This window comes from Petaurus breviceps, unplaced genomic scaffold (genome assembly GCF_028583685.1).
Source record: "Petaurus breviceps papuanus isolate PSGF00001 unplaced genomic scaffold, PetGlider_PUasm1.0 178, whole genome shotgun sequence".
Taxonomy (NCBI): Eukaryota; Metazoa; Chordata; class Mammalia; order Diprotodontia; family Petauridae; genus Petaurus; species Petaurus breviceps.
In genome coordinates, this window is record NW_027185777.1 from 1,866,702 (window position 1) to 1,880,338 (window position 13,637).

General features: G+C 37.2%; 1 protein-coding gene across 10 annotated transcripts in view; it reads right to left on the reverse strand.

The window, feature by feature from the left end:
* The window catches only part of AKAP9 (A-kinase anchoring protein 9), a 192,806-nt gene that overhangs the window by 134,702 nt on the left and 44,467 nt on the right, over positions 1–13,637 (reverse strand). For 6 of the 10 annotated variants that reach the window (XM_069086170.1, XM_069086166.1, XM_069086171.1 and 3 more), the window contains exons 3-5: positions 12,891–12,935; positions 9,332–9,382; positions 8,831–9,001 (exon numbers count right to left, since the gene is read on the reverse strand). In XM_069086170.1, the coding sequence (XP_068942271.1) occupies positions 8,831–9,001; positions 9,332–9,382; positions 12,891–12,935 (267 nt within the window). The remainder of the gene's footprint in view (positions 1–8,830; positions 9,002–9,331; positions 9,383–12,890; positions 12,936–13,637) is intronic. The other 4 variants (XM_069086176.1, XM_069086169.1, XM_069086172.1 and 1 more) reach the window with 3 other exon arrangements.

Consider the following 13,637-nt stretch of genomic DNA (forward strand, 5'->3'; position numbering starts at 1 on the left):
CTGTCTTCTTAAATGGAGGATGCTGAATTTAATTGACCTTTTTTCTTGATGACTCAGGGGTTCCCATTGTGAATAAGTTATTGTGAAATGCCAAAGATAAAACTGTAGGAATGGTTTGGGACAAAGGAATGAATAAGAACTGCCTAAACTTGGTCTCCTGGGGGAAAAAACAGCTCATATTCGTATAATATAGTTCGGACATATTTTACACAGATGATCTGTAAACTAAGTGTTATTACTCCCATTTTACCGATACAGTAACTGAGGCTCATGAGCGAAGAGATGTGCCCAGGGCCACAAAACAGGTCTACTACTCGTCCACAATGCCATGCCACCTCTTGCTTTTTGGACTTTTGCTTGTTTATCATCATAATGGTGAAAGTAAAGTTGCATAACCTGATAATATAACTTTAATTCAAAACTAAGCAATGAATCAAACTGGAAGAAGTCTTTTTCTAATTTTTTTTCAATCTCTAGAAAATCTTTAGTTTCCCCTAGAGTCTTTTGACTTGTTAGCAGCATTCAGAACTGTGAGAGATAGCAAAGCATTAAGTTTCCACAGAACTGTTAAAAATTACTGAAGTAAAACCTACTGATAAATTGTGAGAAACAGTAAGGAGTTAAGCTTCCATAAAACTGCTAGACATTACTAGAGTAAGATAGAGCGAGTTAGCAGGCAGCATGTGAACCTGACCAGTCAGAAGACAGACAAAGGCCTTGAGAGGCCTTCAGACCAGGAGAAGGACTATGATAAAGGGAGGGGTCCTTGCTGGACTAATGGTATAAAGCTTTCCCCAATTTTGTATACTCCATTCCCCCCCCCACCCCGCTGATCCTTTCCCCCCTCCCAAAGAAAGGCAGAGTCCACTACTTCTGGCCAGGAGTGTTCAATTCCTCTGAACTTCTCCTCAATAAACTTCTTTTGATACCCAAATTTTGGTATCAATGGTGTTTGTGTTTCTAACGGAGCTATCTATGATTTCTGTATCACTAAAGAATCTATTTGACAGCCTGAACCCATTTCTACCTGAGCTGAATTTTCATGAACACATCAAAGTGTCTCCATAATTTCAAGAAGGGGATGCCATCCCCCTATCCTAAAGCATACTTTTCAGATCCACAAAGGTCTTGCCTAATACTACATCTTGAAATGGTCAGAGATATTACTCCCTTAAGGCATAATAACAAATTTAGCACACATATGAAACATGGTGGGTTCAAAAAATCAGAGACAGGCAGCTAGGTGGCGTAGTGAATAAAGCACCGGCCCTGGAATTAGGAGGACCTGAGTTCAAATCTGACCTCAGACACTTAACTTTTACTAGCCATGTGACCTTGAACAAGTCACTTAACCCCAAGTGCCCTGCCTTCCCCCCCCCAAAAAAAAAGGCAAAAAAAAAATCCAAGAAACCCAAGACATTTCTACAACTTATTTGAGATTCAGAAATAATGGATTCTATCCTTTGGGGAGATCTTTGTGGATAAGATGGATAAGTAGTGAATAAATGATAATTTTACAATTGTTGTTGTTCAATTGTTTTCAGTTGCATCCAACTCTTCATGACCCCACGTCTCTGATCTCTGAGCAGAGATATTGGAGTGGCTTGCGATTTCTCCAGCTCACTTTACAAATGAGGAAACTGAGGCCCACAGGGTTCAGTGACTTGCCCTGGGTCACACAGCTACTAAGTGCCTAAGATCTGAACCCAGGAAGATGACTCCAAGATGACTCCCATCTCCATACCCAGGATTCTATCCACTGTGGCATCTAGCCACCTGATAATATAATTAAGTAAATTCAAAACTGGTTAAATATCCTGGAGTGGTGATTAATATGTTGATATTAATTTATAGGGAAATATCTAGCAGCTTTATCCACTAGATACTCTGTCACTGGTCCTGTTCTGCTAAAAAAAATTAATGACAGTTCAGATGAAGACATTTTAACAAATACACAGTGAAACAAAATTGGGATAGATAATCTATTGAATGACAGAATTGGGAACACAAAAGATCTCAACAGACTAGAACCATAAGATAAAATAAAATAAACAGACGTAAGATGTTGAATTTAGGTTAAAAAACAAAAATACAAGTACGTGATGAGGGAGATGAAGCTAGACATAGTTCCTATAGAAAAGGTCTCTGTGTTTTAGTGAACTTTAGAGATTAATGAATCAGCAACATTACAGAGTTGACTGAAAAATATGGTAGTGTAATTTTAGGCCACATTAACAGAAATATGTATGCTACTCTAGCATCCAACTAGCTAACTTAAGCAACCCATGATCAGATTATTTTTAGGATGATGAACTTGGGAGCCACAGAAACTCCTGAACACATCTAATTAAATTATGGAAGGACTGCTATTTCTTTGTTGGCCAGAAGGAATGCTTATACTTAAGAAATAAAAAATTCCTAACATAATAACAACCGAGTAAACATCTTTACTCCATCATACCTGATTCTTCCCTTTCCCTCATCCTCATGGTCAAACAGTTGTCAAACCGTGCTAGTTCTAACTCCAGACCCTCTCCCAAATCTATCCTGTTCTTCACTAACTCAAACCAATCAGCATGTATTTCAACATCATAGCTGTATGGGATACAAATGCTTCCATGATTATCACTCTAGTTCAGGCCCTCTTCATCTCTCCCTATGTTACCAGACTGCCTCCTAGCCTCTAGCCTCCCCCAAGCTACATAGCTGCTAACCTGATATTCCTAAAGCACTGTGTAGCTGACCATTTTATGCTTCTGGTCAGGAATGCTCAGTGGTTGTCTTCTGCCTCTAGAATAAAATACGAACACACCTCATCTACACACTCTTCCTTCTAGACCAACTGACCTACTTCCTGTTCCTTGGACACAATTAACATTCCATGTTCCTCCTAAAGCTTCTTTGCTGGGTCATGTCCATGTTTTGCCCTCGGTGTGTGGGCATACCTACCCCAGGGCTCTACTGGGATCTCTTCTCTTCTTCTTCTAAATTCTAAGTGATCTCAACATCTTTCATGGGTTCAACTATCATCCCAAATGGATGATTCATAGAGCTATATATATCCAGCTCTAGCCTCTCTCAAGCTCCAGTTCTATATCAACTGACTGGACGTTTCCAACTGCATGATCCATAGGCACCTCAAACTCAAAATGTCCAGCACTGAAATGCTTCTCTTCTCCCCTTCCCACAACATTCTCTTCTTCCTAACTTCACTTTTTTTGGAGGGCACTATCCTCTTTCCAGGTACCCAGGTTCACAAGTTCAGAGGCATCCCCAGCCCCTGACACTTCCTCACCACTTATAGTCAAAGTGCTGACAAATATCCCCAATTCTGACTACACATTATTTCTCACTTTTACTCCCCACTCATGGGGTCACAACCCTAGGTCATGCCATCATTTCCTCTAACCCAGACAAATTCAATAGCTCCTAACTGGTCTCCCTCTCTCAAATTCATTCTTCTCAAAGCTTCCAGCATAATCTTCCTAAGGCTTTATCACATAGGCCCCTATCACAAACCTTCAGTGGTTCCCTATTATCTCTAGGATAAAATATAAACTCTCCAGCTTAGCATATAAGGCCCTTAGCAATTCCTTTCCAGCCTTATTTCATGCTATTCCCCACCTGTACATGTTCTATGCTCCTGAAACTCCACCCTCCACCTCCTTCCTTTGTGTTTGTGCCCAAATTGTTCCCATTCCTGTAATGAATTCCCTGCTTCCCACTCTCACCGCTTAGGTGCCACCTCCCTTGGGATGCATTCCTTGGACCCTCCTGCAGTTGCTAATACTCTCTCTCTCCTCAAATTTTGCATTTAGGTATCTGTGTACATGTTATAGCCACTGGACACACTATTGTGACCCCAATGGCCACGAACTGAAATGAGGCCCAAAGACAGACTGCTGGCTCATCAGCGGGCCTGTGGGTGGAGAGAAAGGAAAAGAGACAAGCGCTATCTCGGAGGTGGAATTAATAAGATTCACTATGCAGGGTGAAGGGTGAGGAACGGTGAACAGTTGAGGATGATCTTAAGTTTGTGAACCTGGATGACTGGAAAGATGGTGATATCCTCAACAAAGACAGAAAAGTTAGGAAGAAGGGAAGGTTGAAGGGGGAGGGGAAGATAAGGACTCAATATCAGACACTGTGAGTTTGAGATGCCTATGGGTAATTTCTCATTGGGAAATGGCTCTTTCTTCTTTCTCCCACCCTCAGTGGAGAACCCTGCCTCATATTTCACTGCAAAAATTAAGGCCATTCCCCAAAAGCTCTCTTTTCTCTCTGCTCTTTGTCCCACATCACTCAGCCTTCTGCCACTTCTACCTACTTCATGGCAATCTTACATGAAGGGGTAGTCACATTTGGAATTTAACAAAAAGATAAAGTAAGGCAGATCTTTACACAAGGCATCATTTATTAACAGGGGCATGCTACCCGTCAATAAATGGGTTAATGGCTTGCCTCCATTTATACCAAAGACCTTGAACAAGAGGACAGTTCCCCTTAAACAGGTTTTGGGGGACTACAGAACAAAGAAGTGAACAGGGTAGATGACATTAAGGGATTGGGGGCTACACAACTGGCTACAGAGCTGAGGTGCAGGGAACGTGATTTGGTTGGAAGTTTGGCAATATGGGCCAGCAATGACCCCTCACTTCCCTTCTCTCATGAGGTTAAGAAGTGCTCTTTGTTTGAGTCCAAGTGCAAGACAGTGGCCCAGACTTTCAGATAGCAAACTATATCTCTCTGAAGGACAGCTCAGTGGAGTAAAGATATCAGGCCCAATGCCCTTGCATTCAAACACATTCCTAAGGTCAGTTAAATTCCTTGAGGCAAGAAAGCTAAACTTAATTCATTACAGGCCAGCTGAATTTTAAATAAAGTTCAGACACAAAGAACTATGACTTAAGCAGTTACAGAACAAAATCAATTAATTGTAAATAAGACCAATAAGAAAATGATACATGATCAATCTTAATGTTTTCCCCTTGATCCCATCTTTTCCAGCAGATTGCTCCCTCTGTCATCCCCACTCTCACTGATCTTCAATCTCTCCCTGTCTCCCTGTCTATTGGCTTTTCTACTGCCTACAAACACACCACGTCTCCCCTCTCCCTTGATCCATCCCTTCCTCTTAGCTACTCGTGCCTCCCCTCCCTTTTGTGGAGAAGGCCATCTCTAATTAGTCCCTCCACTTCCCTTCTTCCTTCTCACTCTCTTCTCAGATTTCTGCAGACTAGTTTCCAATTTCATCATTCAACTGGCACTGCTCTCCAAAGTTAAAAATGATCTTTGAATCACTAAATCCAATGGCCTTTTCTCATCTATAACCTGGCCCTTTCCAGTCTTCATATATTTCACGTCCAGCGATACTAGTTTATTTGTAGTTACTCATACAAAACATCCCATCTCCCAACTCTGGGTATTTTTACTAGCTGTTTGCTTGAAATTCTCCCCCTTCTCATATTCATCTTCTGGTCTTCCTGGCTTCCTTGAAGTTTTAGCAAAATCCCACCTTATATAAGAAGCCCCTCCCAATGCCTTTCCTCTAGCAATTACCTCGGATGCCCTCATCTGTCTAGCTTGTGTGCAGCCTTTGGCGCGCTGTCTCCTTCACCAGACAGTGAGTTACCTAAGAACAGGGACGCTCTGGTTTTTCTGTGGGTCTTTTTGCATTTCTTTGTATCCCCAGTGCTTAGTACAGTGTTTGGAGTACAGAAGGTACAGGCTTATTAACTGACTGATCCCTGATAAGATTTATGCACGGGCCTGAGCAAACACTGCAAAGGATGACAGGGCACGAATAGATTGTTATCTGTAACAATGGGGGGAATACTCCTATCCATGTGATCAGGAGAACACAGACTGATATATAATGTCTCCATTTTAGTAATTCAGAGAAAGTCCTTGTCTAGGATGTTACCAGTGTCTCTAAATACCAATAATATACAGGGTGCTTGTTATATTTAACTTTTAAGTTATAATATCTGTATTATTAACTTGTTATTTTTCATCTTGGCAACAGAGTATTTAATAACTTAAAATCACTTAACTATGTCTTAACTTCAATGGCAAGAAGAAATATTAAAGTCTATAATTCCGAATTTATATTTTCCTGAACAAACTTCACAATGTTAATATGCTTTGTTTGCATTCTTTCTAATGAAATAACTATTATTTTACACAAAATTTCTTCTCTATGTATGCCACACATACTAAACAGAGCTTTCAAAGGAAAGCATTACTTCACTCACAAAAGAGATGCCTGACAGCAACGTTAGCCATAAAGCTGAATGATTTTTAAAATGACTTTCTTAGTAAAGTTAATTGAAACACTGGGTTCTGGGCTTTTTAGTCCAGATAGAAAAACAAAATCATAGAAGAAATGAGAATCCCCTACCAAGAGATTTTTATGGCAAAGGGGGAATTATTCCTGAATATTTATAGAGAGAAAATAAAGAATTTTGATATTTCTTCCTAAATCTGGAGGAAATAACACACGATTTAATTGAGACATCCTTCAAAAGAATCTCATAAGCAATTCCATAGCAAAATTCTTTTACATAAATTAAGAACCTTTAAAATATTCAAGAATATAAAACATGTTACAAACCATTCAACAGCAAAAGCCTATATTCTTCTTTCCTAAAAAAAGGGTAATATTTTTGCTAGTGCAATAATATTAAAGTGGGATGTAAATACATAGTCATCAAATTCTTTGTTTTGGCATATTCCCATACTTGTATTACTTGTAGGAAAACAAAAATATAAGACTAGTAAAACAATTAAATATACTAATGATATATTTTCAATAAAAATTGTTCAACATTGGAATTGATTGCCATGGGAGCTTTTTGGAATACTCTGCTTTCTTGATAGAATAATAATAGACAGAATAACCCTCACAGATAGGGTAGATGTTATTTTTTTAAATAGTAGGTATTAGATCAGGCAAATCAATTTCTTCCATCCTTGTTCCAAGTTGGCAATTTAGATGATTTGACTCAGTATTTTAACTAAAAAGTATTTTTAATTCCTAGTTCCACAAAATATGAAGATCTGTTAATTCTCCACTAAGAAAAAGAACATTCCACTTCCCCTCATTTTCATTCTGGAGGCATCAACTAAACAGAACATTAGTGGCACATCCTTATTCTTGTCTCTATAAATACCTACTAAGGAATATGCAATAGTGCTTTCTTCTGGCAGGAATTCTAATCACCAGAAATGTTACTCTTGCTATGAAGCTATTTCTTTCTCTCTTTTTCATTCCTAAGGAGAACAGGCCTGTCACTAGGGGTCACCCAATAAATTAGATAAGTACCACAAGAACTCACATACCAACTATGAAACTACAGTGTTTTGAAGTCACAATTTTCTATGTGGATTGCTACAAAACAAAGGTGTTCTACACTCTTATTATAGAATGATAGATTAAATATAGTATGAGATATGAGTACAGAACACCTGGGATCCAGGATCCCTTCTATCATTTACTAGTTGTGTGACCTTGGCATTGGACTCTGAGCCTGAGTTGATTCATTGTTTAAATGGGGATAACATTGTCTGCTCAATCTACCTCATAGAGTTATTGAAAGAATAACATATGCAAATAATTCTTTAAAACAAATTTAAGACCTTTTAAGAACAAATTTAAGAAAAGTTCTTAAAAAGAGCTGTGTAAATTTATAACTTGAGTCTCTAGGTAACCCAGTAAATAGAGCACCAGGACTGGGAATAGGAAGACACCTCTTCCTGAGTACAAACCCAACCTCAGACACTTACTAGCTGTGTGGCCCTGGACAAATCACTTAACTATGCCTCAGTTTCCTCATCTGTAAAATGAGCTGGAGAAGGAAATGGCAAACTACTCCAGTATCTTTGTCAAGGAAACCCCAAATCGGGTCATGAAGAGTCAAGACACAATTGAAAATGATTGTACAACAAAAAATTATAACTACTCTTTAATTCAGTTACCAAAAAATTAACCTCCTGAGATATATGAATAGCAATCTAAAACACAGTAATAAGAAATAAGAATTCAACTAAATACTGTTTAAATTATCCAAGGTTCGCAGGTAGCACAGCGAGTAAGAGCACTGGCTCCAGTGTCGGGATGACCTGGGGATCAAATCCAGGCTCAGACACTTAGCACCCACCCAGAAACACCTGGCTGTGTAACCTTGAGCAAGTTACTTAACCCCGATTACTTAAAAAAAAATTATCTAAGGCTCTTTAGAAATTACTGCAAATAAATGAAAAAGGGAGTTTTTTTAAACTTAAATGCAGAAATATTAAATACAAAACAATTTTAAAAAATAAAACAAAAATCAATAAATTTTAAATGGAATGAGAAACAGGCAGCTATTATATTAATATGAATGTCAATGGAACCAAAATCCCGACTTGTTCTCAAAAGAGAGGTCTCTTTTAAATCAAGAAGTAAAAGATACATTTTCATATTCTCCAGGTCCAACTGTGTATTTAAACAATCTGCGGCCTGCAGAAAATCTGCAGCAAGCATTCATTCTCTGGGCAGGCTGATATCAGGAGAGCCTGATGAATAAGGGTTTCCTATTACATACTTTAAAAAATCTCAACAACTGACTCTAAGATTTATTTTCTGAATATTATCCAAGCAACATACAAGGACTGAAAATTGTGACTATGGAATATGAATGAAACGTGTCAGGAGTCCAGTCTGCATTAGGACAACTATAACTTCAACATTCATGTTTAAAACTCTCTCTAAGCAATAATCATGCACTACTAATTGATATTAAGGTTTCTGTTCTGATAAGCGATAAACAGCAACATAAGGTAAGTATACCTGCTGCAATCCTTCTGTGCCATACGCTGCCCTCATTTCCTCTAGTTCTCTGTTTAGCTCTTCAATCTCTTGCTGTTTCCCAGCTAATTCATTCTCCATCATCTCTAGTCGTGTCGAAGGGTACTGTGCTCCTTGTTCAGAATAAGACTCACCAACTCCAAATTCTTCTTCCTAAATCAATCCAAGTGTCTTAAAAATCAGTACTTAAAGCACTCCCAAAGAGGAGCTTAGTCAAATGCTGACGTCCACACCATCTAAGAGCTCACTAACTTGTTGTGTGGTTAATTTGAACCTTAAAAGCTCTGACATAAAGAATAGTTGCAAATTCTGTTAATATTAAGCTTTTTTTAACAAAAATGGAACATCTTGTGTGAAGTTAAAGGCACACATATCACAAAGATAGCATCACATGCAGGAGAAAAGACTGATTAGTAAGCTAGTAGACAAGTGCTCTTAGTATTAAACATTGTTACTATTGTTAGGTAACTTGTAATACTGTACCATTAATAAATTTGAAGGAATATCTGCTCTCACCAAACTGCAACCATTTACCTGTATAAGAACAACTTCTTAAAATGTTATGAATTTAAATATAACAATCTATAGCTAATAGAAATACATTTTTCTACAGAAAACTTGTTCATGTGACAAAAATGCTTCATTATTAATTTATTCCGTTCAGACTGATAAAGATATGAAGCATGATAAAGATATGACAATGAACTACAATCCAAAATAAATACACTTAATTTCAAAAGGATAAAATATGTCAATTATGACAAAAAATATTTAAGCTATTTTAACAAAATTGTGTGAAACCAGTTCTTATGAAACACCTCATCAAAAGTTTTCTTTTAAATTGCTATATTTAAGGTATGTTCATGCCAGCTCTATTTCTACTCAAATAGTTTACTAGTGTTAAGTTAGCATTACAACATTAATACAAATGTTCAGGAGACTGGTTGTAAGATGAAAATTATGCTAAGATGGAAGTTTACATAAAATTACTGAAGACAAGGCTTGAAATACCCTGCCAATGTTGCCTCCCGTCCCCACCCCCCTACCAACCTCCACCCCTGCCTAGTCTATTAAGAACATTCATCTCCACACAACTGTTTTTTCCTTATTCCTGCCCTCTGGCAGGCCAACTCAGGCTAATCTCCAGTATTCTTTAACAGGAGCCACTATAATTCTTCCCAAAAGTAGAAAAAAGTAGAACAAGTAGTAACATGGGCAAATGGAAGGATGGGGTGGTACTCTTCAATAAAACTAGGAAATTTAGGAAGGAGGAATCTGTGGAAAAAGATGAGGATAAACTGAGAGAATGAGAATAGGGAAGAAAAATCTGGGGTGGGAACTAATGGATATAATAGCTATTTCTAGCTTTTAAAAGAGCACCATATGTGAACGATTTGTGGATCTGTTTTGTGTGACTACACTTTTTTTGTTATAAGGGAGGAAGGCAGCTTTTTTGGTGGGGGAATTTTGGAGGGGTGGTGATAGCAATATTAAAAAAAAGAAAAAGAAGAGAAAAAAGATGAATCATTAAGAAAATAAACACAAGGGAACCAAAGGGCAACACAGATAAGGAGGGAAGTGTTGGACTCTAATCTTAAGTATGAAATACAGAAAAAAACCCAAAGTAGTACTCAGTAGATAGTCATAGTTTTATATAAAGTCCTCTTTTTTTCTGTTCTTTTCATAGAGAAATTCTTGCTTGTTGATGCTATCATGATCACAATAATAAAAAGGATTAAAAAAAATCACATTAAAAAAACAAAACAAAACAAAAACATCACAGTAAGTGTTTCTGCTGCTCTAAGTTAGGTAGTGAGCAACCTAATCACCTGATTTGGTATAGGTGGACTTAATATGGTTTGACTGGATCCCAAGGATGCCCCAAATGAGATTCTTTTATACAGAAGAAAAATGATTAACTTCAAAATACAAAAAGCAATTAAGATTTGTTATTCAAGGACGGAATTTCACACTATGATACTTCCCTGCTTAAGAATTTCAAGGGGCTGGGGACAGCTAGGTGGCACTGGAGTCAGGAGGACCTGAGTTCAAATCCGGCCTCAGACACTTAACACTTACTAGCCATGTGACCTTGAGCAAGTCATTTAACCCCAGTTGCCCTGCCTTCTCCCCTCTGAAAAGAAAAAAAAAGAATGAAATAAACAGGAAAAAGAGAACTAATTATACAATAACAACATGTAAGGACAAATACCTTTAAAAGCCAATTGTCCTACTTTCCCCTCTACAAAAAGCAAAAAAGAAAAAAAAAAGAATGTCAAGGGGCTTCCCTACTACCTAATTATAGATGGGTCCTCACTGGAGAGGGGAATTCTTATATTTCCTATTTTATTAATCCCTTATTTTACTTCCCAAACATTGTCCCTTTTCCTTTATCAACTCTTCCATTCACTAGCTCAACCCTTCTTCTCTCTCATCACTCTCAGATGGTGTTGATGCCTACTTTTTTTTGAGGTGAAGGCCATCTGCTCACGTAAAATTCCTTAAACTTCTGTTTTCATTCACTTTAAGCAAGACCAAATGTTTTAAATACTATCATTTTCTGTAGAATGTAGAAAATTTCTCAAAGAATGATCCAAGATAAAGATTGCCTCTCAAGTTGTAATAGGACCAAGATATTATTCATATCAAATTTGTAAAGTCATCCCATCACTATATATTTTTTTGTTTTTGCAATTAAAAATTCAAATTTGTCTTGAGGGGTCTTATTCAACTTTTCTCTCTCTTAGGATGATGATAAATTTTTAGCAGCACTTCACCAGTCCTACATTTTTTTTTTCGCTTTTTTTGGAGGGGAAGGGCAGGGTAATTGGGGTTAAGTGACTTGCCCAAGGTCACACGGCTAGTAAGTGTTAAGTGTCTGAGGCCAGATGTGAAGTCAGGTCCTCCTGACTCTGTGGCCAGTGCTGTATTCAGTTCGCCAGCTAGCCGTCCCATCAGTCCTATATTTTTCAGCATGTGTTCTAAAATCTCCTAACATTTAATAACAATATTCAAATTAATGACAAATTTGCAAACAAATATCCAGATTTTCTGGTATTAATTTCCCTTTCCATAAGTACTTTTTAAGCTAAAAAATTAGCACTTTTTTTTTTTTTGCTTTTTGGAGGGCAATTGGGGTTAAGCGACTTGCCCGAGGTCACATAGTTATTAAGCGTTAAGTGTCTGCCATTGTATTTGAACTCAGGTCCTCCTGACTCCAGACCCAGTGCTCTATTCACTGCACCACCTAACTGCCCCCAAAATTAGCACTTTTTAATGACGCTCTCATCATTTTATGTCCCAGCTCAAATGCTAAATGAATCCTTCTATACAAATAAAATTCTTAAAAACTTAAAATTTTCACTTCATAGACTACAATTAATTTAAAGTGATCTAGTTTTTTTTCTTCCTAAAGAAAGAGCATTATGTTTTTTTAATTAAATGCCAAAGGAAATTAATGTTCTTAAGTGTTTAGGTCAATGGGTATAAATTGAAGGGCTGAACCACTCAGGCAAAAAATATTACCTTCTATATCTCTAGGCCAAAGAAAATAATAAAATAAAAAATATGCAAATTAAATAACATAAGGATATATGTTTATATGTACTATTGATGCATAAAGAAGATATTTCTTATAATTATGCTATTTCTAGATTAACTTTGCTATCTAAAAAATGAGTAGTCATACTGAAACACTTCTTTCAATATCATTTATCCTAAAAATACAATATAAGAAGATACATATGTATATGTATGTGTGTCTGTGTCTGTGTATATGTGTATGTATGTATAGGAAAATGTAAAACTCAGAAACTATAATGGAAGGTTTAAGTGAATAAGACTGAAACTAGTCAAATAGATTTAAGACTTTAACAATCTAAAAAGTGACTATAAGATAAAATAATTTTAAGTGTTTTTAAATTTATCATTTTAGGATACATTTTAAAGGGAAGGGAGAAGGAAGAGTTTGAGACACTAGAAATATTTAAAACTCTTAGTTCAACTTTTTGATATTGGAAACACCAAGACCATATAATCTTACCTCTGAACTATAATCATCCGCGGTGGTTGAAATTTCACTTTCTGGCTAAAATTAAAACAAACAAACAAAAATGTTATAATGCTTTTACTATTTTTATACTTTACTATAATTAACATACAGAAAGTTTAAAATCTCTAAAAACAAGCAAAATGTTTTAAATTCTCATAATTTGATTTGAAAATTATGAACATCTTTCAACAAGGTAAGATACCTGAGATTTATCATGAGAAATTTTTATGAAGGGCAACTAGGCCTTGCTAGAGCACTAAGCCTGGAGTCAGGATGATTCATCTTCCTGAGTTCAAATCTGGCTTCCGACACATACTACCTATATGATCCTGGGCAAGTCACTTAACCTGTTTGCCTCCATTTCCTTAATCTATAAAATGAGATGGAGAAGGAAATGGCAAGCCTCTCCAGATCTCTGCCAAGAAAACCCCAAATGGGGTCATGAAGAGTTGGACACGACTGAAATAACTCAATAACAAAAATTTATTAAATATATAATTGTAAGGGTTATGGGATTTAAAGATCTCCCATGCCCCATGGACGTGCTGACATAGCAGAGCAAGAGAAAGTGAAAAGCCGAGCTAACGGTCCTGCGGTTGGCAGTTGGTGGCGGTTGCCTTTTTTTTTTTTCTTTGAGTTAGGACTCCTGCTGAGGACTGCCAGGGGCCGGAGCTGCTGGGAGCGCTCTTCTAGGACGCTGGGTGGTTGCTGTGAGTGGGGAGAGGAGGACCTTTGCCT